We start from the raw sequence: 27,916 nt of genomic DNA on the forward strand, positions 1-27,916 counted from the left end.
ACCCATAAGGCACCCTCCAATGACAACCTTTTTATGGGCCATATAGAGGAGACCTTCCTAGACTCTCAACACACCAAACCCCTAGTCTGGTTCAGGTTCATTGATGATATCTTCATGATCTCAACCCAGGGCCAAGATACCCTATCTTCATTCCTTCACGACCTCAACACCTTCTCTCCCATCTGATTCCTCCTCAACCCAGCATGCTGCCTTCCTAGATGTTGACCTCATCTTCTGTGATGACCCCATCCTCACCTCTGTCAACATTAAACTCACCAACCACCAACAGTACCTGCAATTTGGCTGTTGTCATCCCTTTCACACCAAAACATCCCTCCTGTACAGCTTGGCCACCCAGGGACAGCATATCTGCAGTGACAAGAAATCCTTTGCTCACTATGCTGAGGCTTTCACCAAGGCCTTCACAGACAGGCACTAACCCCAGATCTCCCACACCATTTTTCCTCACACTCCCAATCCTCCCAACCACCCCCCCCCCCAGAACCAGCCACAAAGGAGTGTCCCCTTCAACACTTGGTACCACCCCAGACTGGAACCATATCTTTCACCAAGGCTCTGATTACCTATCATCGTGCCATGAAATGAGAGGCATCCTACCCGAGATACTTCTCACCCACCCTAAAGTGGTGTTCTGCTGCACACCCAACCTCCACAACATCCTAGTTCATTCCTATGCCACTTCCAATCACAATCCATTGTCACAAGGATCATATCCCTGTGAAAGACCCAGATGCAAAACCTGTCCAACCCACCCACCCACCACTCCCTATTCCAGTCCTGTCACTGGTTTATCCTACACCATTAGGGGCTGGGTCACCTGTGAAAGCAGCCATGTCATTTACCAGCTCTGCTGCAATCATTGCACAGCTTTTTATGTTGGTGTGACTACCAGCCAACTGTCTACCAGGATGAATGCCCACCACCAAACTGTGGCCAAGAGCAAGGTAGACCACCCTGTGGCACAGCATTCACGTGAACATAACACACTTCATTTCAATGGCTGCTTCACTACCTGAACCATCTGGATCCTTCCCCCACCACCAGCTTTCCCAAGCTGTGCAGGTGGAAGGTATCCTTACAGGACATTCTCCCCTCTTGCAACTATCCCAGCCTCAACCTATGGTAAATACTGTACCCAAACCCTCCACTGAACAGTTTCCACCTCCTCTGTTTTATCATCTCCTCCCCATTCCCATCTCCCACCCCGTATATTTGCAGCTCTCTGGCAATACACCCACCCATCTTCCCTGCTCCTCACCTTTTTTGCTCCATTTTTCCCTACCTCCCTGTCCCACAACCTCCTGGTGCTGGACTTGTTGGCAGCCTAGTCCCTGTACCAGACAGTGTTAGTCTCTCTCCCGAACCACACAATACTGTCATTTCCCCTTCCCTTCCCCATCCCATATGGCTACTTGCATCTCACATGATGTTACATTCCAGCTGAGATGCTAGGGTTGGCTGTCGTGTGCATGAGGTGTGTGTGTGTGTGTGTGTGTGTTTTACTGACAAAGGCTGTGGCCAAAAGCTGTATGTGAGTCTCTTTTAGTTGTGCCTGTCTGCAACATGGCATGTCTTCTTTATGGTAAGTAGCAATCTTTCTTTTCCTACATTGTTAAGTTCACAGTCTGCATTACTGTCCCCAGAACTGAACGTGACTCATTACTTCTTAGTCAAATAGAAGACATGAACTAGAGACTTTTTGGCTTAGGAGTGCACTACACATCACAAGCTGCTACCCAGGTATGTGGGGCACTCAAAAGGTTTTATTTTTAGATCCGGCAACTCTCGGGTAAGACTCAGTAATAAGGATGGGCAAAATCTTGTCATTGGATCCTTCTATTGACCTCCAGGCTTACTCCCAGATGTAACCAACTTTAGAGAAATCTCTGATTACAGGTACATGCATTACCCAATTAAACTGTCATTACTGGAGGAGATTTTAGTCATTTACTAATTGATTTCTTTAATAATACTTAATGCTTTCACTGAAAACTGCATAGAGAAATTGTAAACCCACTGATGATCGAAATACTCTGTGGGCCATTAAAGATGCAAAATGAAGAATGATAGCAAATAAAAAAATTTAATTACTGTTTGTATACAGTAGATAGATCATAAGACTAAATTTTTAGGTGACTTGGGGTATCCAGGAGCCAGAAATTAGTCCACAGTGCTCCCACCACATGCAGCAGCAATGGCATTAACCAAGCTGGGCACTGAGTCAGACTGAGCTTGGATGACAGACATGAGTATGTCATTCCATGATGCTTAATCTGAATGATCAAGTTCATCAATTATAGTGGCTGGCAAGTGTTGGTGTGCCAGTCTCTTGGCAACCTGTGACCAGATGTTTCCAATGGGTGAAAGATCTGGAAAAGGTGTTGGTCAGAGCAAACAATAAAACACCTTCTGAACAAAGGCAGATCAGGACAGGATGGGCAACATGTGCTTATATTATCTTGAAATGTTTTTAAACTGTGAGAGAGAATTGCCAGCCATTACTTACTTTCAGGAGTCAAAATTTATTAATACCAACAGACACATGTAAAAGTGTAACACCTTAATATATCTATCAGCATACTACACTTTTTGCCTTCTGTTGATAAGTACTGACTTGTAATTATGCCAAATGATTTATTAGTTTTCCTTGAAATGTGTTTAGCTCTCAATAGTGCAATGCTTGATTCTTTCAGTGACTACAATGTCAAAGTCTTATTGAAGAACCTCACACAAAACCCAAGGAAATTCTGGTCATATGTAATGGCTATCAGTGGCAAGAAAATTAGTATCCTGACAGTTATGGACCACAGAGAAACCAAAGTTGAGGAGCAAAGCAAAAGCAGAAATGCTCATACCACTGCAAAGATGAATCATGTACATGTTAGTATCAGTGCCACTGATAAGTAGCTCAAATCGCTAAAATGAACAAGGTTCCAAGGCTCAGTGGAATCCCTGTCAGATGTTATGTGGAATTTGCATTTGAGTTTGCTCCTCTTGTAAGTTTAGTGTGCCACAGTATAGTACAACATATATATGAGAATAGTACACTGTGTTTCCAAGAACCTGCTCACAGTGATTGGAAGAAAGTGCAGGTCACACCCATCTACAGGAAGGGTAGCAGAAGTAATCTACAAAACTGCCATCCAGTTTCATTTGCACCCCTCTGTTGTAGAATCTTAGAACATATTCTGAGCTAAAATGTAATGAGATATCTTGAATAGAATAACCCTGCCCATGCCAGCCAGCACGAATTACAAAAACAATGGCCATGCGAAACACAATTTGCATTTTTCACTTCAGATCCTGAAAGACATATACCATGACAGTTAGGAACATGTGGTATTTCTTGACTTCTGAAAAGCATTTTAGTAAATATAACAACTTATTAATGAAATTTTGAACATACAGGATATCAAATTAAATTTGTAGTAGTGGCAGTGTATTATGTTATCTTGGATGGAGAGTCATCAACAGATGTAGAACTATCTTCAGGCATAATTCAGAGAATTTTGTTTGGACTTTTACTGTTCATTTTGTATATCATTGACCTATCAGCAGAGCCATATGCTTTGGACTGCTAGCGTTGTGCAGCCCGTCACCATGGGCTGGCCTGTCTTGGGCAGGCCGCCCCATCCTTAGCAAGCTGGCCCATCAGTTGGACTCAGTTCAGCCTGTCACTGGTCTGGGTGCCCATCCAGCTGGTAGCTCATGTGCTGTGGCCAGGCACTGGGTGCAATGCTCATTCTGTGAGCTACATCTGCAGTGCTAATCTCACCTACATATTGAAGGCTCATAAAGTTTCATGTAATCTGCCCAAGTGTGTAGGAAAACCTAAAGCTGCAAGAGGTACTTTGTTACAACATAAACAGTCACATATACTTTTACATTTCCAAACAAGAGATTTGATGAAATATAATTAAAAAATACTTCCAATACAAACATAGCTACCAAAAAATATGCCATGTGGATAACAGTCTCCAGAAGCAAGATTCAAAAAGCTTATGTTTCTTGGAAGCACTCTATATCAAAATCAGCTTGACAATAAAAATAAAATAAATAAACATAAAAATATTTATCTTGTACTTACATAAAATAAAACTATCTATACTTGCAGTAATTAGTGTGAACCTTACCAAATTATTGTGTATAAATAGAATGTTATTTACATTTTGAGTACACTCTGTATTCCTTTTTTTGAAACAACATGTCCTACTTGATTGTAATAATGTTCTACGGAGGCATTACATTTACACCTACATATATGATTACCCTACATTTCACAATTAAGTGTTTAGTGGAGGGTTCATAGGACCATTTTAGAGCATTTCTTGACTGTTCCATCTTGAATAGCACAAGGGAAAAATGAACACCCAAATCTTACTGTGCGAACACTGATTTCCCTTACTTTGTTATCATTTTCATTTCTCCCTACGTAGATAGGAGTCAACAAAACATTTTGGTGTTCCAAGTAGTGAGCTGGGGATTGACATTTTGTGAAAAGTTTAGGTCATATCAAAAAATGCCTTTGTTTTAATAATAATCACCCAAATCATGCATTGTATCCATGGTTCTCTGTCCCTTATTTTGCTATGCTGTAAAACTAGCTGTTCTTTCTTTGAACATTTTTGATGTCTTCCATCTATCCAGTTAGGTTAGGATCCCATACTGCACAGTGATACCCCAGAAGAGGACAGGCAGATGTAGGGTAAGCAGTACCTTTAGTAGATTTATTGCATCTTCTAAGTATTCTGTCAATAAAACACCATCTTTGATCATCTTCCTCTTAACCTTTTCTGTGCGATGGTTCCAGTTTAAAATGTTTGTAATTGTAATCCCTTCATATTTAGTTGAATCTACAACCTGTTAATTAATGTAGACTGTGGTGTTTGTAACAGGAAATCACAAAGCCAAACATACACCTAACACTATGATTCTTAGACACAATTTGTTGAGAAGCCACTTGTGACGAACCGTTTCAAAAGCCTTCTGGAAATCTATATTTATGGAATTAGCTTTAGATTCTCTGTTGATAGTACTGTTACTGCATGTTAATAAAGAATGAGTTTTGTGTCACAGGAACAACATTTTCTAGATCTGTGCTCTTTGCATGACAACAGAGAAACACATCAGTTTCTTCGAGGTAATTTCATTTCTTGTGTATTTGTGTAACTTTCCAATCATTAGGTATGGATTTTTCATTGAGTAACTGTTGTTCATTATAGCTGAAACTGGAGCATTTTATCAGCATAATCTGGGGTGGAATCTAATTGATATACAATCTGGACTGGAAGACTTGCCTTTTTTAAGTGACAGAAGTTGGTTCACTATGCTGGTGGTATCTACTTCCAGATTATCCAAATTACTCATGTTGGCATCTTTTGTTGATCCAAGTTGTGGAATACTTACTATGTCTTCTTTTGTGAAAGTATTTTGGAAATCTGTATCTAGTAACCCTGCTTTAATTGCAGTGTCTTGGGTAACAGTACCACTGCAATCATGCAATAAACATATTGGTTGTGTATACATTGTGTATGACACGAATCTCTTTGGATTTCTGCCAGATTTCAAGGCAGAGTCTTGTTGTGGAAACTATTAAAAGCATCTCGCATAGAAGTCCACACTAAGTTTCAAACATCTGAAAACTGTTACCAGTCTTGGCGATTCTACCTTCTTTTAAATCTGGCCTGCTCTTTTCATTGATTCTCTAACAGTTCCCTGATATGTTTTGTGTACCGTAGGGGATTTGTTCCATCTGTTAATAATTTACTTGGCATAAAATGATAAATTTCCATTGACACTATTTCTTTGAATCCAACCCACATGTAGTAGGCTGTTAAGTAGTTAGTGTGGAATCAGTGAAGAATATCTGGGTATCCAGACTCACTAAAACCACCTTTTGGTCACTGGTTCCTATATCTGTCAAGATTCTCTGCTCTCTCATTGTTCAGCATTGTTTGTCACTAAGGGGTTTTGTATGTTATCACAATCATTTACCCTTTGTATGGGCTCCTGAACTAATTTCTCATAATATACTAGCAGCATGAATGGCTAAAAATCTTGTGTGCCAGCCTAAAAATGTTTAGAAGTAATTATGCTGTAATTTTCAGCAGTAAAGTGACATATTTTGGTCTTCACTATCTGGCTCACTTGTTGTTATGTTCAGTCTCATTTTGTCTTTAAAACATATACTGACATTCTCAACTATATCTTTCTCAGAATTCCATTCTCCAAATCCACTCTTCTTGGATGATGGGCTTTTATTCCCTGATGTAGTTTCATTTTGTATGTCTAAAAAAGACTAAACCATTTTCAAATGTCTGTTATAAGAATTAGAAAGTCAAAGTTTGAGATTTTGTTCTAATTTGATGCAGAAAGTTAACTGAGAAGCCTTCATCAAAAATTATCTCTCACTCCCATTTCTTCCAAAGTCTAACAGTTCACACGTAGATGCAGTAGCTCATTGTATTTTATATAGAAGCTTGCTCACAGTGTTCACTCATTACGACTTGGCAATTACGATACCTCTCACTAGGTTACAGCCACCTTAAACAATACCAATCAGAAGATCGAAATGAAAGTTGATTCATGTGGTTCAGTGATGCCACATACAAAACTGTAAAGGCAGTTCCCCTTTTGTTTATTGACTACATTCGTCATCTGACATGGACAAAAAATCTGTGGACATGCTATTTTCTTTGTGGCTCAGAGTGTACCATTTCCACTAACTTCCTGGGCTGACCAATGAAGGACTCTGTTACCATGCTGTACCATGCAGCAGTTTCATCTCCTCCTTGTAATTTCTGACATCCAAAATCACTCATCTCTCACATGCAAAACATATTTACAACAATTATTAGTTTTTTCTCAAACAGTTAATCTGGGTGCCCAAACAATTATACTTACCAGACAATCGCATATTGTGTAAGGTGCAAATGCTTCACATAGAGATGACAAAAAAATTAATTACTCAATGGATTGCCACAAATTCTTTTTGGTAAGGAAATGCGAAAAAAGTGTGACAACACTTTATTGTTAGGAAACCTTCTCGAGACGATGAGAGGCGTTGGCTCTGTAGGCTAGCAAGTGGATTAGTGATTTCAGCCTGTGTCACTATGCATGAGCCATTAAAGGCCCTTCACGCCAGCCCAGTAGAGCAGAGCCCATTGGGATGGCCCAGGTACAGTGCACCAAGGCGACCCAGTCTGAGCTGTGTCCACTTGCTCTACATGATCAAATTTGCGTGGGGTGGGCTGCCATGGGCTGGATGTGCACATCTGCCTGACAGACAATATTAACAGTAACCTCAGACTTTTTGTAGGTGGTGTGGTTATGTATAATGAAATATCACATGAAAAAGTTGCTCATTTACCCAAGCAGACATCTTTAGATTCTAAAACAGATGCAAAGTTTGTCAACCTGTTTAAGTGTTCAGCAGTGTGAAATTCTGCACTTTACAAAGTGCAAAAATTGCATTCAGTGACTAGAATGTTGTGGATGACAACTGGAATGGAAACATAAGTAAAGCATCTAGCTACCTTCAGCTTTTTGGCAACATAATGAGAAAATGCAGTCAGTGTACAAATCACTTGTGCATCCCATCTTAAAATATTGCCCAAATGTTTGGAACAACTCCAAATATGACCAGTCTGTACACTCCATGTAGCAAAGTGAATAAGGACTTTTTTTCCATTTTTAACCTTGTTCCTGTCTGGGGCATCATAAGAGGGATCCATGTGTTTGTTTTTCTTTTTAGATGTGAAAGCAATAATGTGAGGGCTATCCAGAAAGTAGATTACGTTTTCACCTGCAGCAGGCTCATCCAAGATCTGCACCCGGCAGGTGCAAGGCAGTGTAGTTCAGCGTCCCGTACACAACTGTGTGTCGCTAGTGTCGGCATAGGAGTGAGAGACAGCTGCAGAGTGAGCAGGACCGCACACCAAAGCACAGCTCTGAGTTGGACTGTACAGTGGTCAGATCCAACATAAACAAAATAACAGAGGTAGTGCAGATATGTAAAAGTTGTCGATGAGCGGTAAAACAAGCTAACCATTTACTGTTTAGATAACAATTAGTGTTCATGTGGCAGAATTACTACACAAAGCTTTAGAAGACAATGTCCAAAACAACAATCAAAGAACAACTTAGTAGTTTTCTGGCCCACAGGTTGAGCCTATTAGTATGGCACATGCATATTTGTCATATGTACAGTAGGCATCTTCTGAAAGATATATCAATATCGTAAATGAACTAGTGTCATAAATATTCTAATTTCGAAATAATTTTATGTAAGAGATATAGAATCTCATTCTTACTTTTAGTAGTTACAAGTAAATATTTTTTGTTGTACTTCGTGCTACAGCTTTTTGTATCCCTTTGCAGAGTTTAGACATCGGATCCTTAGTTTGCTGTTTTGTACACAATAATTTTAATTGGCCAAGTTTGAAAACTTATTAAAGAAATAGAATTAAGGTTATAAAGACTTTTAAACCTTACAGTCAACATTGTTAAAGAAGACAATGTTTTGCACATTTTTCTTTTTCGAGGAAATGATTTTGTCTAGGTTCGCTACAATATTGCAGGAGACTGCAAATCTCAAGGAAACAGTCAAAGTTTTATTGCTAAGTAGTGAATGCTTATTAGTTTTAACTAGCCTTAAAAGGGAGAAAAAGTGCTCACATATATATGTGGAAACAAACATTGAGAGAACTTTGGCCACGTGCTTGTGCAAAAGAGGATAATTCTCTCAAGGAAAACAGCTGTAAAAGTCATCCAAAATCTTACACATAAGAAAGTGGTCCTTCAGGCAGATATCGCTCTAGTTGAAACACTTGTGAGACATCCTCTGCCCAAAGGGAAAAATGGGCCAACAAATATATCTAGGCTGGTTGAAGCTCACTTATCTCCAAAAATCTGTTTTCAAACTCTTCTTACAATTATCAAATTATTTGAACATAATCTAAAAAATCCACATCTTCTTTAATGCTGACAAATGCAGGGAAGTGTCCATGATTCTCCTCGCACAACTGTTTTTCCCACAAAATAAGTTTTTTTTTTTTAAATGCCTGAATCATCTGCACTAAATCAACAACATAGTGATTTCCACCTTTGAGTGAAATGTTCAACGTATTTAAAATGACCAGTTAGGTCACTCAAAAAAGCCAAATTCACCACCCACTTAGGATCACGAAGTAATTCTTCATGACGTCCTTTCATTTCCAAAAAAGTATTAATTCCTTCTCTCAAGGAGAAAAACCGATAAAGCACCTTTCCTCTGCTCAGCCATCTTACTTCAGTGTGGTCGGGGATGTCTGGATATTCCACTTTGATATCAGCCAGAAATTCTCTAAATTGGCAATATGTGAGTCCATGCCAGCAAAGATAATTAACTGTTCGAACAATTGTTTCCTTAACATTTTTTATATAGACAATCTTCGCACAAAGTGTCTCCTGGTGTATCAGACAATGGACTGCCGCGAATAAGGAACAGCCTTTCAGCCATTTTTGACCTGACGTAACCCAGGTATTCAGTGTGTACACCTCATAGCGCAGGGGCTCCATCCATTGTTACACTGATCAGGTGTTCCCATTTTAAGCCCATTGGTCGTTTTCCATGGCTATAAAAATATCCAAATCCGTGGTTTTGTCTTTTAATGGTATAAGGTCGAGAAATTCTTTGGTGACACACAGATTGTCTTTGACACCCCAAATGAATATGACGAGCTATAAAAAATGAAATGAAGTTTGCCGCTCTGTCCACTAATCGCTGCTCCATATCTGAGGCCATATGTTCAACTTGGGGAGCAACAGAATGAGGCAAAAGAGCTACTTTTTCAAATTTGCAATGAGGTCTGCTGGACAAATACAAGCCACCGAGTCAACCAAGCAATCCTTAATGAGGTTCCCACCTGCAAAGCGTTCCCTGCTTTCGCAATTCTCAGCAAGCATTTGTAACTCGCATGCAAACTTTGCCCACCTGTTTCCTGCTCCAACCACAGAAAACAAAACTTTACAATGCAAAAAAAAAACTTTACAGTTAATTTTGTACAATCCTGTTTTTAACACACTTTCATCATTTTAACAATTAATTGTTTCATTCATCGAAACCCAAATAAAAAACTAACAAAAAAAGATTGGTTTTAGGTGCATTTTGTCCCAGCTCCTCTGAAAAGCAGGCATAGACACTAGAAAGGACAGCGAAGTGTGGTCGCAAATAAATTTGTATCTATTGGAATATTTGTTTTTTAATTAATTGAAAACATAGATCAAAATACAACATATGTTTTCGCATCCATCAAATCACAAATACAGAAAAACAAAGAATGACTCTTAATGACACCTTGCTGTCCGAGAGAGCATTTGTGACAGCTTTTCAGAAAGTGGGTAAAAAAAATGTATCTGAAACTTTTCCTTATGTCTGTGCGATGCGATTTAATGCCACCCAAATGTAAAAATTAACTGAAAAGAAATGTTCCTTGTTGCTGATAATCTGACATTCGATAACTGGCACATTGATAAGTGACATATCAGATTATAAAATATAGTTTTATTTATTTATGATGTTTATAAATAATAAAGAGTCATATATACGATAGGGAACAGTTACTTCACTGTAATGCTGCTTGAAATTTTCTTTCAGTTCTTCAAGCTGTGACTGATGTTCCTCTTGTGACAAGTGTTCGAACTGATCTTTGTGTCAGGTATTAAAGTGCCGTTCAGTCGTGTACTTTTTTAGATACATGATGTTCTGATGACATACTAAACATTTGGCATGATTTTCGACACCAGTACAAAAGAAATTAATTTCCCAGTCGGATTTAAATAGTGCAGACGTGCCACTCCCTTACATCTGTTGACTAACGACTTTGTACCGTATCAATGCTTTTGACTGCTGTGGGTGTGGCAGTCTGTCTTCTATACGGAGCATGCATACAGTGGCATGGTGAGGCGTGGCAGGCAGACCTGATGGTCTGCAAAGTGACACGGCTCAGCCACAGCACCCCAGGGGCACAGTTTGGATGAGCCTTACCTACAGCAACAATGGGTGGGGCTAGTATGGCCATATTGTTGTCTCAGCTTTTGTCCATTCACTCAGCATCCAGCCTTGCCAATGTGAGATTCATGTCATTTCCCATTATTTAACACCAAAAGTTGAAAATGTGTGCCACAACTGAAAATCCCACAAATTGTGAAGTGCAGTCAGTAATAAGGTTTTTGTTGGCAAAAAACCCTAGATAGATTGAAATTGTTTGCAGTTGTATGAAGGTGGAGTGTGCCAGTGGTGTATTAAATTTATAAATGGCCAAACTAATGTTCACAATGAAGAATGAGATGAATGACCAATAATTGCAACTGATAAACTGGTCCCAAAAATTGACGAGAAGATTCAAGAAAAGCATCAATTCACTATGACACAGTCCTCGTTCGGTTTTCCATAAATTCCACAAAGTTTGTTGCATCAGATCATTTCATAGAAGCAAGGCTATCATAAATTTTGTGTAAAATGGATTTTAACAACCTTGACAGAAAATCACAAGAACCAACGTATGCCTACATCATTGACCTTTCTCGATTCTTATGAAAAATATGGTGACTTATTACTTGATTGAATCTTACCTGGAGATGACACTTGGGTCAAGTATGTGAATGTGAGACCAAATTGCAATCTGTGGGGAGGAGGGGGGGGGTAACAAACTTCCCCAAAGAACAAAGTAAATGCTAGAAAACATTGTCTGCAAGAAAGAATGTAACAATGTAACAATGAAATTTCAGAGCTTCTTTGCTGCTTTGATAAGTGTCTAAACATGAGTGTGATGTATTTATCTACTTTCTGGGTAGCCCTTGTACTTCCCTCCAGCTAGTTACTAGCAAGGAGCTGTACCTAGTGTTTGGGGTGCCATTTCATTGTGGTTACTGAAACCTTTGGAATTTGAGTTCCTCCGTTCCTGGCATTTACAAACCAATTTGATTTACTGCTTCAAAGAATGTTCTTCTTGTCGCTCCTTACAATAGTTATTCTGCAGATGTCAAATTATAAACTTTTTTGTGAAATGCAATGCATTTATCCTTCTCTTTTTTTTCCTTTTAATGCACTTACAGATAATGTACATCAAAACTCTATTGGACTATTTCTCATATGTTGCCTGACTGACAACATTGGATAATGATCACAATCATCATTTTCTTGAACGTGCTCCAGTTTTCCAGGAGCAGTGAATAAGTATTACAATCTGCTTAGATGTCATCATCCATAATCTGCCAACCATTTTAAGGTGGCTTCAACATAGAACTCATTAAGGGGTTGTTTCACTTGAACAAGATGGCAAGTATTTTTTGTTATTTGTTTTTTACTTCATCATTTTCTACAACTTTGTCCTTAAGAACTTCACCTCACAGCTTGTTGTTTTCTAATGTTTCTGTTGCTTTGGGTGCAGGTTTCTAAACTGTATGGTGGTAACTTGTACATAAAAGTCTTGCGGAATATTAATTTTTATTTCCCCCAAGGAACTTCCCTATCCCAAAGAGTCTAATTCACAAGGTAATAAAATTGACCTCACTATGAACCCGACTAGTGAATTCTGCAGATGCTCAGTCACATTTTATTACTACATTGCAAAGTCAACATAACTGATGTACTTATTCCAACTTTGTTTCATCTATAGTGGTGTTAGCACAGAAGTTCTGTTGCCTAACATCCAGAACTAATGTTTTGGACTTGCTGGTATAATCTTGAGACTGCTTGGATTTAACATTCTAGTTGTTTAGCTACTGTTGCACATTAGCCTTGTTTTCATCCTATATTGCAACATCATCCGCAAAGGCAAAGTTGAGTTTCTTGAGTCTCTTCATTATTTATTCTATTATTCCCCATAGACAAATACAGTATTTGTTTGGTCATCCTGGTGGCAGATGCCAAGGAGTTGATATGTTCTATAACAGAGAGCAAAAAAATAAGATTCACACATAATATTTTATGAACTTCTTTTACTTAACTTGATTGCCAAATGCAAGTCCAGAGCGATATCCAATACAAGTCGATGAGATGGATTGAGTCCAATATCCACAGTAGTAACAGAGGCTGAGTGACAACATTTAGGCTAGACAGAGAGCTGAACTGACTGATAGTTGAGACTCACTTTCTTATCTGAATTTTTATTCCATAGAAGCACCACAGGGCTTTGCTCACATGACTTCTAGATTGACAAAAATTGTACTCCAGGCCTGGGTTTTACAACTTTGTTTTCATCTTTTTAAGTATGTACCATAGTTTTATCATTATTTATACAGATGGATCCCAGCAGGAGAATGCTCTTAGTTGTTCTGTGGCTTTCTCTGGTAGGGTTTTTAAAGTGTGTCTTCCAGAACAATTTACAAATTATGATGCGGAGTTATATGGCATTCTAATGGCACTGGAGAGGGTTCACAAACATCACCATATGAGTTTTCTTGTCTGTTCCGACTCTCTTAGTGCACTGCAAGCATATCACCAAATGTATCTGATAGACCCACTGATTCAGCTCATCCATGACTCCTTACAAAGGCTCCAGTGCCATGGAAAGGAGGTGACCTTTTGCTGGGTACCTGGCCACGTTGGGATACGACATGGCTGCCAAAGCTGCCAAGGAAGCATCCATCAAAGTCCCATGCCGTTGCACACCATTATCTCATTTTCTGACAGATGCATCATGTGTCAGTGGGAGACTGAATGATTGCAGGTGTCAGACAACAAACTGCAGTTAAATCGACCACAAAGGCTTGGTGGACTTCGTGTCAGCCTCGCCACTGGAAGGAGGTTTTGCTTACCAGACTGTGCATCGGGCATAGCCCTTTCACACATGGCTTCCTCCTCCAGCAGGAGGATCCAACATTCTGTGAAGCTTGTGGCGTGTCGCTTTCAGTTTAGCATATTGTGGCTACCTGTGTCCTGTATACTGATATTATGGCAGCCCTCAGTCTCACTGGAGATCAGCCCACCATCCTCGCAGATACCGATACTAGTGTTAACAGAGTGGTGAAATTTTGCGAACTGTCAGACCTCATCCCTAAACTGGTGGGGAAGCAGACTTTAGTACATTATAAACTGCTCCACATGTGGGGACAGCCTTCATCCCCACCCATGAGATTTCATATTGACTTTTTGACAGGGTGCTGATGACCATGATGTTGAGTGCCCCCTCAACCCAAATCATCATCATCATCATCATCATCTAGCTTGACTGAATGATGTGTGAAAATGGTTTTGCTGTTTATCTAAATTTTTCTTTGTATGTATGACTGTTTATTTGTTATCTGTTATGCCCTAAATTGTCTCATTCATGTGGAGACTGGTTTCTTATCTGGCTAGACCAGTACAGTGTCCTTTAAGTTAGCTCCTTAGTGGCTCAGGCTGAGGAGGGTGTGTCTCGGAGCTGGCCATGGATTGGTGGCATGATCACATGGAAGCTGCCAACTTCTAAATGTGGACTGGTGCTGCATGGTATCGATAGCACATGATACTGCAAGATTTTCTGTGAATTGTGGACATATTTTACATTTCTGTCAAAAATTTGTGGAGAAATTACAGAGAATAAAAAAGCAGTATATCTCCTTATTATTGGTGCTTATGAATAGCATTGTTACAAATGAAAATATTATATTGCTCTGAAACAAATTCCTTTGTACTGTAGGAACATTTATTGGTAAGAAACTCTATCAAGGCCATTTGAAAGTGGCTTGCACTTGAGCTTTTTAAATTCTTTGGAAGTTTGTTACAAAATCTGATCCTCATGTAATAGGGGCTGTTGTCTGTTTGGATGATTCATGGAAAGAAAATAAGGTATTGTACGTGCAATAAGGTCAGCTACTCCTATACATGCCTGCCTGTTCCAATAACCACAGGTCATAATTGCTCATAATTAACTTGTGGTGTTGTCCTCCTTGGGTAAATTGATTTTCTTAGTTTTTTGTGTAAAAGATAAATGTGATGTTTCCAAGAGAGAGAGAGATGCGTGTCTAACACTACACCAGGGAGGGCAGTTTTATCATCCAACTTTATTTCTGTACCATTATCAGTCATGATATTCCATTGCACTCCAGCAGGTTGATGGTTTACTTGAAAGACCATTAGGCTTATTTTACTAAGGTTTAAGCCCAAGTGATACTGTGAAAGTAATTCTTCAAGCCAAGCAAGACACAACAACAAATTAGGGCCAGATCATTCTCATTGTGTTTCCAGGTAACAAATGTTTTGTTGTCTGATAGTTACCTTGCTATTGTGCACTGTGAGTAGATTATTAATATATAATGTGAACAATGAAGGCCCCACAACTAGCTCTTGGGTCAAACCACACTGCACTGTAGCTGGACTGCAGCTGTATATTTTAATAATGTTGCTCAATTTGTGTGTAAGTTGTGTAACCTGATATCTGTGTTATATGTATGATTGTAAGAGACTTAGCTATTTATCTGATGACAGCTCATAGCAGCTCATGAGATAGTATGACAAAAGCTGGTGATAAGTTTAGGAACAAATATGGCACCCTTTCTTTCTCATCTGATTTCATTAATACTTTGTGCACTAGATCACATATGGCAGATGATTTTGAGTAGCCTTTCCTAAAACCATGTTCGATGACTTTTAACATTTTTTCTGTGACAAAGGAGTTTTCTAATTTCAGTGCAACAATTTTTTCTAAAAATTAGGATCAGAATTAAACTGATTGGTCAATAGTTCTCAACTTTGTCAGTCCTACCTTTTTTAAGCAGTGACATGACTACTGTAAATTTTAATTCAGATAGAAATACACCTTCATTTAAACTTTTATTGAACAGGGGAACCAGAACAGCAAAGAGTGACTGTTTGCACCTCTTTAAGATAATGGAGGGAATTGCATTTTATTCAGTGCCTGTTGTAAATTGATTCCTTATTTTATTTATAATTCTCTCTTTTCCAGTTTTATTTATTTCATAAACATTGACCATTTTTGTACCTGGTTAGGAGTTCTACGATCATCAGAACCAAAGGCCACAGATATTGTACCTGAGTTACTAAAAGCATTACGACTATATAAGGGTCACACTATCATTCCTCAGTTGGATACTGCTGATGCTACGTTTCGGTTTTCTACTAAATCACTTACTTACACAGTTCCATATTGATTTTTTAATGTTAACTGAGTTTGTTATACAGTTTTTTGGTGTATGTATATAGACTTTTTGACGAGATAGGTAATTATCTCTAGGTTATCGCTCTGGGAACTGTTTACATATTTTCCAGCTAGTAAGTATTTTCTACTTCATTTGTCTCACTCTAGAAGACACTCTTAAACAATTCTGGGCATTTTTTTCTTTTTGAAAGGGATTGTAAATGTTACGTTGAAATGGATAAAGTGTTAAAAAAGTTATTTCACTTGTCTGCAACATTTTCAGCACAATATACATTATTTCATGTCTCAGACTACAGTGAAGACTTTAACTTCTACAAAGATTTGTCATTTATACATCAAATTTCCTTTGTCTCATGAATTCTTTGTGGATCGTTTATATTCAATATTTCAGCTGTCTGTCAAATGTGATCTGAGAGGTGGAAGTTTACTGTATCAACTCTATGTATGTATCTATTTTTTGTCTGTACAGCTAGAGGTGTCTCTAGTTAGTTTGGTTGGCACATGAACTCTCTCTGGGAAATTTTTAACTACGCAGAATGTCATTTAGCTTTTCATAATCTTCAGTGTACTCTAAGGAATCCATATTACAATCACTATCTAAAACAATACCTACATCCTTATATTTCCTACTTAGAATGTCAATCATTTTTTCTATGTTTTGTAAGAAATCATCAACTCTGTTATTAGGAGGTCTGTAGGTCTATAATGATCAGGGGAACTTTATTTACCACCAGCTTTATTGCTGAAATTTCAAATGTCATTTATACACAATTTCTGTGATGAAATACAGTTTTGCAGAATGTAGATGCTATGTGCAATACATGGCCTCACTCCCACTTTTATGTTCTGATTGAAATTAGTGGACATAGCATAGCTGTCAGGTTTAGTAATAGTAATTCAATTATTGAACAAAACATGTTCTGTAGGAATGACTATATCTGCATTCTCCTCACTTAGAGTTTGCTGTAACTTGCATTCACTTGTTGCTTAGGTGCTGAATATTTTGATGTAACATTTTCAGGTCTGTTTGTTTTTGTTTTTTGTTTTTTTGTTTTTCCTTTCCTTTTTCTTCAGGACGTTTCTCCTGAAAGTATATCTTTTCACAACTTTCTTGTGATCTGTAAAGTTTAGATGCTGTGGTATTTTGGACATTTTTCTGTTTACTATATAGTTCGAGTCTTGGTCGGGCACACAGTTTTAATCTGCCAGGAAGTTTCTTATTGTTTTTATTTTCTACCTCAGTAAAGGAATCCCAAAATGTGTTTTGAACTTCGTGAGTCGCAGTTGATTCAGTCTCATCTCCTCTACTTCTTTTAGTGGGTGTGGTAATGAACTGCTACTGGTGGAAGATTCTTTGCCAAATTCCAGAAGATATTTTGTTGAGCTGTTTCATCTTCAACAAAACTCAGATAGCCTGCCTTGAACCTTGTGTTGCAAATAAGTGATTTGTCATCTTTATTTAAGGATCTGAGAGAACTTTCTAATTCAGCTTTCAAAGAGGCTCCCTACACATAGTAAGTCACTAGATCCTTGTGCTGTCTCCTCCTTGTCTAAGTACATATTTACTGCCACAACATACAGTCTTACCTTGTATATGCAGGAGTTACCAAAACTTCTTTCTACGAAGGGCTTCTAAAGCTTAGCACACTACTCCATCAAAAACTACTGACAATACATCAAAAAGTAAGTGTATTTTGATCAGCCACATACAGCAACAGAGCACTTTTTCGTTCCTATAGGCGCTCTGCCACATAAATGGTGGAATTCTGTCTTGGGCTGATATTTGCGCCAATGGATACTCCAGTAAATTTAGCTCCTTTTTAATCACCAACAGCTTTTCTTGAGATAAGCTCTAATGAATGAAGTGCATTACAAGTGGTCTACCAGCAGCAATTATGGACCTTCAGTGACTCAGTTACAGGCAAATAAATAAAACGTCTACCAAAATCAGACTCGCACACTCCAAATCTTTGACCATATTAGCACCACTGTCATGCTTAAGTAAATGTACTTTGCATAGGTCAGTATACCAATGGTCTGTGATAGTATTAATCTCCCTTGTTATATTTTCTCCAGTGTCAAAACCTAGAAATGGCTTCATAGCAATAACTCCATGTTTCAGCTGGAATTCAGGAGACACCCAATGAGCTGTGAAATTCAGGAAGCTGCCACTGTTATGCAAACAGGTTCATACAGCAGAAGTTATGAGAGCACCTGAAATATTTCTTTTGATTTTTTCATAAATTATTTTGTAGATATCAGGAACAATTGTTTGGGAAATGTATATATGGCTTGGCATTTTATGGGGAGTAACGCTTGTTCTAGGAGTCTTATACGAGGGTTGGAACTTAAATAGTGGCAACTATTTATTTATAACTGATACAAGAGAGTTACATGTTTGCACCTGTTACTGTCCTTCAAAGTAGTCACCAGCATTTTGTAGAACCCATTGCCAGTGATGTGGAAGGCATAGTATACCATTAGCAGAGCCTGTTCTGTTGATAGTGCAAATGGAGCGGTCTAAAGTTATGGTGATTCTCATGTACGACTGTGATGGTGTTATCCTAACGCATTATGTTCCTCCATGGCAGACCGTCAATGCACAGTATTACTGTTTGTTTTTGGAGCATCACCTGTGACCAGCTTTGCGAAAGAAGCGGCGATACTTTCTGCGCAACCCACCCATCATTTTGCGCGACAATGTGTGGGTGCATATAGTGCAAGCTGTGGCTGCTCTGTTCGGTCGATGGAACTGGTAAGTACTGTACCATCCACCATACTCCCCAGACTTAAGTCCTTGTGAGTTTGATTTGATTCCGAAGATTAAGAAACCACTTTGTGGCATTCGCTTCAGAACTGTTCCAGAGATTCGACAGGCAGTAGACCGCTCCATTCGCACCATCAACAGAACAGGCTCTGCTAATGGTATACTACTCCTTCCACATCTCTGGCAACAGGTTCTACACAATTCTGGTGACTACTTTGAAGGACAGTAACAGGTGCGAACATGTATCTTTTGTATCAGTTGTGAATAAATAGTTGCCACTATTTAAGTTCCAACCCTCGTAAATATGGTCCTTTCAACAGATAATAAGCTCACTATTTAATGAAATATTCTCTGCTATTAAATAATGATTTTTTAAACTTTCATAACATTTGCATCCCAAAGCTATTGCTTTTCAAGTGATTCTGACATAGTCAATTGCATCTCTGCCAGTGTTGAAGACAGATTTTTATTGGGGATGGCTAAACATGGTGTTGATATACTAGCAGTTACACCTTTGTTAACGGCTTGAAATTTATCTAGAAGTTTCATTTTCAAATGATTCTTCACAGGTGAAGTATCTGTTAGATAAAAAAATATTTTATTAGGTTTAAGATAGGTTTGGTATTTTCTATTAGTTTAAACTGTTTTTATAGCTATATTTTACAAAAACATCTACAGATCACAAACAAGTTTAATTAAACCAAATATTCCATAAATCATCACATCTGTGAACACACACCAGTTGATCAGTGTTAGAAAACATTTCAAAACAAAAGAATAAATGTCGAGTTAAGGCTGTAGTATGGACATACTTTTTTTCCTTCTTTGCCACAAGAAATCTGAACCCAGTACAACAAACAAATAAACAGCATACTTATTGTTGTCACTGTTTGGATCAAAATATTCACAAACAGGCAATCTTTTCTTTACCAATGACAGTTTTTGTAAATCCTCTTGCATTTAACATATTATTTTAGTAGTAATCTCAAATAACACGTGAAAGTGATCACAATTTACAAAAAATCAAACAGGTAAGTTAATAAATATGTCAATCACTCCCTTCAGTTATGAATGACATTGTCTGAATTTACCAAATACCTGACCGTCTGTGGCTCACCTCCACGTGCTTGCTCAGACCTACACATTACAACATGCTTCATGACAATGTTTGGCCAAATATCTGGTCACCAGATCTATCTGGCTTGTAGGATGGTCAGTCAGCTGGTTTCCAGCCAAACAGCTGTCTGTTTCATTTGTCGTTTTTGGTCTGCGCATGATAGTGCACCATAGCAAAATGATCCAAAAATCCATGTGCAAAAATGTGGTTTTTCAGGGGCTCGTATCTCAGATTCTTTTGATCCCACAGATAAGGGGCAGGTGTTTTGGATGGCCCTTGGTCTAGCAACCACTTGTACACCTATCAGAAGAATGGGCATACTGTAACTATCCTACACTATGGTGTCACTGTTCAGACATTACACATTTTCTCCAGCGCAAGAAAATTGAGCAGAACAGTTGGTTTCTTTGCATTAAGGGCGTTCTAGAGTGGACCTTAGGTGGCTTACCAAAGACCCATTTGATTGTGGTTGGTTGCTGAGAAAACCCCCAAAAAACTCTGATTTTTGGATACCAACAGTACCAATTGTGGGGATGGCTACTGATGTAATTTATATTTGTGGAAAATCATCCAGATTTTTACCATATCTTCTTAAGATGATGTTCTTGGGGAAATATGAAACTTTTTTCAAAATTATTATCCATCACCAATATCCACATGTTCAAAGTTATTGTATTTAGGCAGAAAACTGCAAAAACCGGTTTTTAACCATTTTTTGCGCAGTGGGCTACAGTTGACCATAGAAAATGGCTTAAATTTTAACTTACATTCTGTAAACTTTCATCTAGAAACACCATCTTCTCATTTTCAAAAATCTTTACCCATTATTAAGATACACCCAAATACCATGATTTTTGGTTACCAGAAGTGCCAGTTGCAGGAATGGCCTCGTCAGTAATTTCCATTCATGGCAAATCATCGATATCTGTACCGTATGTGTCTTAAGATGATGTTATCAGTGGTCTTGAAACTTTTTTTGAGATGCTTAGCCATTAAAGAGACCCAGAGGTTCAGAGTTACCATACTTATGCACATAAATATGTGCATAACAACTGGTCTGAGTAATATAGTTTTACCTGACATAGTGAACACATGGTAAGGATTCTGGGGTCATTGCGAGGGTTCTGAGGTCACCAAACTATGTTTTAGCCACAATTTTTTCACCAATAAAACTTAATGAAGTGCTGTCTGTATAATAGGTGTCTCACATATACTGGCTGTCTTCACCTGGCAGCAAAAGCACCCCACAAAAATTATTTTTCCATATGAATTTCTTTGTATTTGCAAGTCAAATGCTACTTTTTTGGTATATTGTAGGTGTAGCCAAAAAAATGTTGTGCATTCTCATGTAAAGTAGTGTAAAGTGAACTTGTGTTGGATGAGAGACGAGTGTTAACCTTACTTTAGGCTTACTTATTAGTTGTTTATATGTTTGAAATTATATAAATCTGTCAAAATACATAAATAAACTGTCATAATTATACTGAAATACAGAATTCATTTTAAATAAGCAGCACACCCTCCTGTAATAGGGAAAAGAAGGGAACAAGCTGAAAAATGCTCCTGTTGGAGCACACAAAAATCAAAAATGCTTCTAATCTGACAGACAAGTAGGGAACCAGCTGCCTCAGTCCTCATTCCACCTTCTGGAGACCACACACTGGCTTGGAGGGAGGGGGGAGGAATAACACGATAAAATTTACCCACTTTCCCCCATTCCCCATACAGACATGTTAAAATTTCCCAGTCTAGGGTTCAAAACCATCCACAAGGACATGTGTGGAGAGGAGACAATGGTGGTTAAAGACAAAGACAGCAGACTGAAAGCAAGAAAGAAAGAGACAATGGCAATGGGAAAGAGAAAATGGGATAAAGATAATGGCAGTGGGACAGAAAGACAGTGAAAGTAGCAGAGATGACAGTGGGAAGGAAGAGCAAGATAGGGGGATGATGACAGTGACAGTGGGAGAGACAGATAGGAAAAAGAGCCAACTGGAGAAAAAGGGAACAGTGGGAGAAAGATAGATATGTAGACAATGGCAGTGAGAGGGAGATTCTGAGTATGAATGTTTCACAGGGTACAAGGGTTTAGAATGTTTTGTGTTAAAAGAATGTGAATATGTTCACATGCCAATATTTTTGGCAAGGACGGCAGAATGAGACTAAGGTAGCTGATCCACCATTTTTCTGTCAAAGTCTTTTAAAGAGGAACATATTAGCCCATTTTGCACTACATCAGGAACATTTTTCCACTGGTAAAATGTATTTCATTTTAAATGTTTCAATTCCATAATTAAAAATATAATGTTGGTAAAGTATCATGCAAGAGAAGATCCAGGATTTAAAACTGATACACTTTAAAAAAATTAGAACTATGCAGAATTTTCAAGAGTAACTGTTAAGGTCACTCTAAACTGGAACAGATATTTTGCTCTGTAAAAATACAATGATCATGCTAAGTAGTCGCTACAAAAATAACCAAATGTTACAGATTATTTGCTGACTAACGAACAAACTGCATTTTAAAAGCAATATTATCAACTAAGTGTTCACAAAAAATGTGGTGTGAAACCTACAAAATGACAACTCCAAAAGCAAACTGAAATGCTCTCTTAATTCCCTAAAATTCTACTGTACCTATATCTCAAGTTAATCAGTACATTCTCCAGTGTAGTCACATATTGCATTTCCTCCTACAAACAGTCAAAACATAACTTTAAGCAAAAATGAAAGAAAGGTGACTGTGTAGTAATTCATTTTAGTTATTGGTAACTTTTATAGTTTCATGCAAAATCTGACAAAATAGTCACATTACTAGTGAGTGGATCTTTGCAAGTAAAAAAAAATAAATGTATGAAGAAAGAAGGTGTGGACAGAGTGTAATTTTTATATTTGTTTTAGACATATAAAGTAAACAGTGTAAATTGTGTTTGTATTTTGTGCTATTTTATCATTAGGTTGAGATTGATGAGGAGAAAATCACAGCAAAAGAACGGATGGAGCTTGAAGCTGAGCAGCAGAATTACTCCATAAAATAAAGTTCCTGTTGTGAAGCAACTTGGTCCCATTACATGAAGCACCATGGCATGTTGTAACACTGTGTTTGTAATAAGGAGTTCAAAAGTTCCTCCTTTACTAGTAGTTTATTTCTAACTTATACCAACATTATTGTAATGCATGTTAGAAGCTTGTAGCAGGCATAATATACCATTTTCAGTCAGTAATGCAATAAAGAGTTACTTTATTATTTTTAACATATACTGACCTTGTTATTAGTATTTCCAACATCTACTGTGGATGCAAGTGTGTGTGTGTGTGTGTGTGTGTGTGTGTGTGTGTGTGTGTGTATGTGTGTGTGTAAAGCTAATGTGCTTGACAGAGTCGTGCACCCGGGATTATTCCTTTCATGGGCAACTCTTTTATCCAGTGAGCTATTCAGACATTGCTCATGACCTGCCCTCAACTTCACTTCTGCCACTAATTCATTCCAGTTGCTTTCCATATGTCACAGAAGCTGTCCCGCATATTTTGCTGAAATAGCAATTTTAATTTACCAAGTAGTTTCATAATAGTGCACACTCTGCTGCAGATGTCTGGAAATAATCCTATGGGTTATGACTAAGCAACTTCTTTGGAATATTTTATTTTTCAAGAGTACTAGTTCAGCAATTGTGCAGGAGAACTTCTGTTAATTTTAGAAAGTAGGCTAGAGCGACTGCCAGAAGTGAAGTTGTAAGTGTGGGTTGTCAGTCATGTCTGGATAACTTTGTTGGTATGAGTATTCTTCATTAAAGGCAGATTTACAGTTGAAGTACCAGCCAAGTACATTATTTTAATCTGCTAGGAAGCTTTAAAGCAGTTCATACTCTTCTAATGAGTGAATGGTTCAATCAGGAAATAAAAGTAATTCTTTGTTGCCTTCTCATAAAGAAAAAATAACTATTCTTTTTTCAGTGAAAGAATGGTTTGGGTCATTAATCTCATCAAATCATTGTGCACTGAAGTTACTCATCATGATGTTTCATTATTAGTCTTAAAACAATGTAATATATTTGATTTTCTAGTTTCCTTGACCTTGCTTCTTTTTATGCCTTATTGAACATTTCATTTGTGTCTGAGAGTATTGAGAGTATTATTCCTTTTGATTTTGTATTTGTATTGGACAGTACCAGTATTACTACTGCTACCTACAAAAATTGATCATGATATGATTTAGAAAAGCCTAGAACTCACCTGGAACTTATAGCATTTGAGTGTCAAAACTAATTTTTAATTTATTGTGCTGCAATATCTGCAATAATGTAAAACTTCAACTATTTAGACATTTACGGGGCAATAGATGGAAGAATGGAAAGGATAGATTGCTACTTACTACATAGAGGATGAGTCATTGAGACCCAGGCAAGCACAGTGAAAAAGAATGATACAAATATTTAACGTTTTGGACAAAGCCATTTTTCCAAAGTAGAAAACAGACACACATTCCTTGAGTGCAACTTATATGCACACCCACTCCAGACACTGAGGCCTGACTGCAGCCACGTCTGATGTGAGTGCTTGACCTGTGTGGCGAGTAGCAACCTACACTCACGTGTGTTATTATTAGTAATTGATTTACTTGGTTAAAGTTATTTTGTTAATTTTTTGTGCATGCACCTAATAAATTTGCGTTCTTTTTAAACATATATCTGACTGTGGAGCAGTTGTTTACAATATGGTATATTTTGAAGAAAATGGATGGAAAATATATTTTTAGTGGATGCAAGAGAGAAAATTCTTTGTGTTTACAATATAACATTTTAAATATTGTTTTGACAAAATTATGCAATTGGATAGATAAAAATTCTACTCACTAAGCAATGGCAGAACACACACACAAGAAGGTTGTAACTGGAAAACTTTCCAAGCCAGTGGCTCCTTCTTTAGGCAGAAGAGTTGAAGGGGGGGGGGGGGGGGGGGGTGAAGTAAAAGGACTGGAGAGGTCTAGGAAAAGTTGTAGATTTCGGGAATGTCGCCCAGAACCGCATGTCATGGGAGACTTACTGTACGGGATGAGAAGGAAAGACTCTACGGTAAGTCTCCCCTGACCTGCAGTTCTGGGTAACTTTTCCAAAATCTACCACTTTTTCTAGACCTCTCCAGTTCTTTTCCTTCACCCCTCTACCTTCCCCTTCAACCCTTCTGCCTGAAGTAGGAGCCACTGGCTCCAAAAGCTTGCCAATTACAGCTGTCTTTTATGTGTGCGTTCTGCCACTGCTTGGTAAGTAGATTTTTTTATCTATCCAATTAAATAATTTTGTCAATAATTGATTGTTTACGTTGCTATAAATACTATTTTGGGATTATATATTGTACAATGTTTAATAAACTTTAAAAAGACACTGTGGTATAGGTAGATAATCAACGTACGTCATTGTAAGCATTGACACTATTCTTATAACAATAAGAACTTTGCATATAGCTTCTACTTTTCAGCTGCTGAAACAGGAATAAGGTTAACCTACAGATACAGAGCCCTGCTTGAAATGTTCTTGTTTCAGGAGCTGGTATGCAGATGCTGCTTTCTGCCTGAAATACTGTTAATACCGACTTCTGTCTTTCATTTCGAATCGAAGACTTATGTAAACATTTCCATTGCACCTGAAATGGTAGTAATATATCTGAATAAAAATGCGTGGTGTGACTGCATAGGCTTTCCAGGCATAATAATTCTTGGCAGTCCCTTATGATTTGCTATCAGATCCTAAAATCAACATGACTCAATATTTCAACAATCAATTTGTCCACCATCTTCAGGAGAGATGCTGCTGCTTAGTCCTTTTAAAATCTCACACCAAGACTGGACACCATTATCCTTTATACGTCCCCAAACTGTACATGGCACTTGTGCTACCCACCACCAGTGCTGCCCTCAAGACTAGGTTTGTGGCGCCGCATGTAGTAGTAGCCGATTCCAATGATGCATTGCAATAAGAGACTATCATCAATTACTTGGATGACCACACCAAAGAACATTGTGCTTTGATGCAAAATAGTAGAGAGTTTCACATCTATTAATCAAGCTGTCCGCCAAACTAATTTCAACTGACTCCTTGAACACACTGTTCCAAAAATTAGAAATACTGGTATCTACCAGGATCTTGTCAAATTTCATCCTATGTCCTTCATTTGAACAGTGATCAACTACCACCCATTTTCAGGCTGTTACACTCTCGTGTGATAATGATGTTCCACACACCTGTTCTGAATTGTGCAAATTGAGCCAATGTAAGCCTTCTCACACTGATATGAAATTTTGTGAATGCCAGGCTTCTCTGTTAATGTGGGAGGGATCAAACCATACTTTTTTACCTCCACAGGGAAGTGAACATTTGGGAAGATTGAACTGAGATTTTTTGAAAAGCTGCCATGAGACCAAATAACAATATTATTGTCTACTTAAAAAATAATACAGGTTTTAATACAGCCAACTCCAGGGTACTTTCCATAAAGTCTTGCATAAAGAGGTTGGCAACAATATGTGACAAAGGCCTCCCCATAGCAGTTCGGTCTGTTTGCTCATACAATTGATCAATGACTAAAAAGTAAGTGGGAGTCAACACATGTGTGATCCAGTCAGCTAATTCAATGCCTATGTAACTGTAATGAACCCAGCAAGGGAATGTAAGTGATTACACCAAAACTTAGTAAAACATGTCACTCAAATGCAATCTCTCTTAAATGATACATGAAATTTACTGAGTTTGTAACATCATGTACACACTGGATTACTAGAGGGTTCAAGAGTGTAGCAAGGTGTTTAGCTACATGATATTTCAGAACATCTACATGATTGACAATAGGCCTTAGAGGATCCGCTTCCTTGTGGATCTTCAGAAAATCATATAATTTAGGATGGACAGTACAATACTAGTGAAGAGTCATGATAGTACTTTATGACAAGGAAGTGAAATGGCAGCAAGTGGAACTGCAACATTTCTTAATCCACATAAAAACACTAATGTAGACAATGAAAAGTGCAGAAACTACGAAAATGTGTTGAAAACCGGCATCAGGTGTGTAAAATGTAAACATTCATTCCATTTTCGACATACTAAAATTGATCAGTAGTGAAAGAAAATAACGAATTCGTGACAAACTGTAAATGTATTCAGTGCTGCCTCAAAAACACAGGTAAAATAACGACTGTAATTGCAAATTTTCAGCAACAGCTGGAGACTTAATAAGTAAAATTCAGTGTCTACAGGCTGAGGTTTCTCTAGTAAATGAAAAGGTGAGCGAAACTGATCATGAGTGACTGCTCAACAACTGTAAGCCTAAATCAAGAACAAAAAAAAGGTTCCAGTTGTTATGGCTAAAAACAGGTATCAGATTCTTGATGAGATAGTGGAAAATGTACCATTTAAATCTGTGCAAACAAAGAGCAACACTCCAAACTGCAAAAAAGCTGCTGGTAATAAGTTAAAAAAACAGGCCCTAAACTTGTGTGCTAACCGAAGTGAATGTAAACAACCTGTCCAAGATAACAACAGTGAAATCCAGGAAAGTGGATGGAAGAATCTGGTCCAAGAGAACAATAGAAGAAGCAAGGTGAATCGGAAACACAAGAAGGGACAGATCCTAATATATGGAGACAGTCACGGTCATGGAATAGTGCAAAACATTTTGAGTATCCAGGATGACTTTACAGCTGTGGCTCACATTCAACCTGGACCATCTCCTTCTGCTGTGGAGAAGTTGTGTATCAAAATAGTGAATCTTTATCATCAAATGATTGTTTCGTAATCATGGGAGGAACAAATGATATAGCAAAAGATCAAACAAATGACACTATCATGCACATGAAAGTGGCACTCGGTAAGTTGATTA

General features: G+C 38.0%; 1 protein-coding gene across 3 annotated transcripts in view; it reads left to right on the forward strand.

Moving 5' to 3' along the window:
- Positions 1-23,820, forward strand: part of LOC124595671 (intraflagellar transport protein 80 homolog) — a 435,858-nt gene extending 412,038 nt beyond the window's left edge. For 2 of the 3 annotated variants that reach the window (XM_047134521.1, XM_047134523.1), the window contains one exon: positions 23,005-23,820. In XM_047134521.1, the coding sequence (XP_046990477.1) occupies positions 23,005-23,085 (81 nt within the window). In that variant the 3' untranslated portion in view covers positions 23,086-23,820. Of the gene's footprint in view, positions 1-5,097; positions 5,162-23,004 lie in introns of all 3 variants that reach the window. The other variant, XM_047134522.1, reaches the window with a different exon arrangement.
- The last annotated feature ends 4,096 nt before the right edge of the window (positions 23,821-27,916 follow it).

Source organism: Schistocerca americana, chromosome 2, assembly GCF_021461395.2.
Source record: "Schistocerca americana isolate TAMUIC-IGC-003095 chromosome 2, iqSchAmer2.1, whole genome shotgun sequence".
Classification (NCBI taxonomy): Eukaryota; Metazoa; Arthropoda; class Insecta; order Orthoptera; family Acrididae; genus Schistocerca; species Schistocerca americana.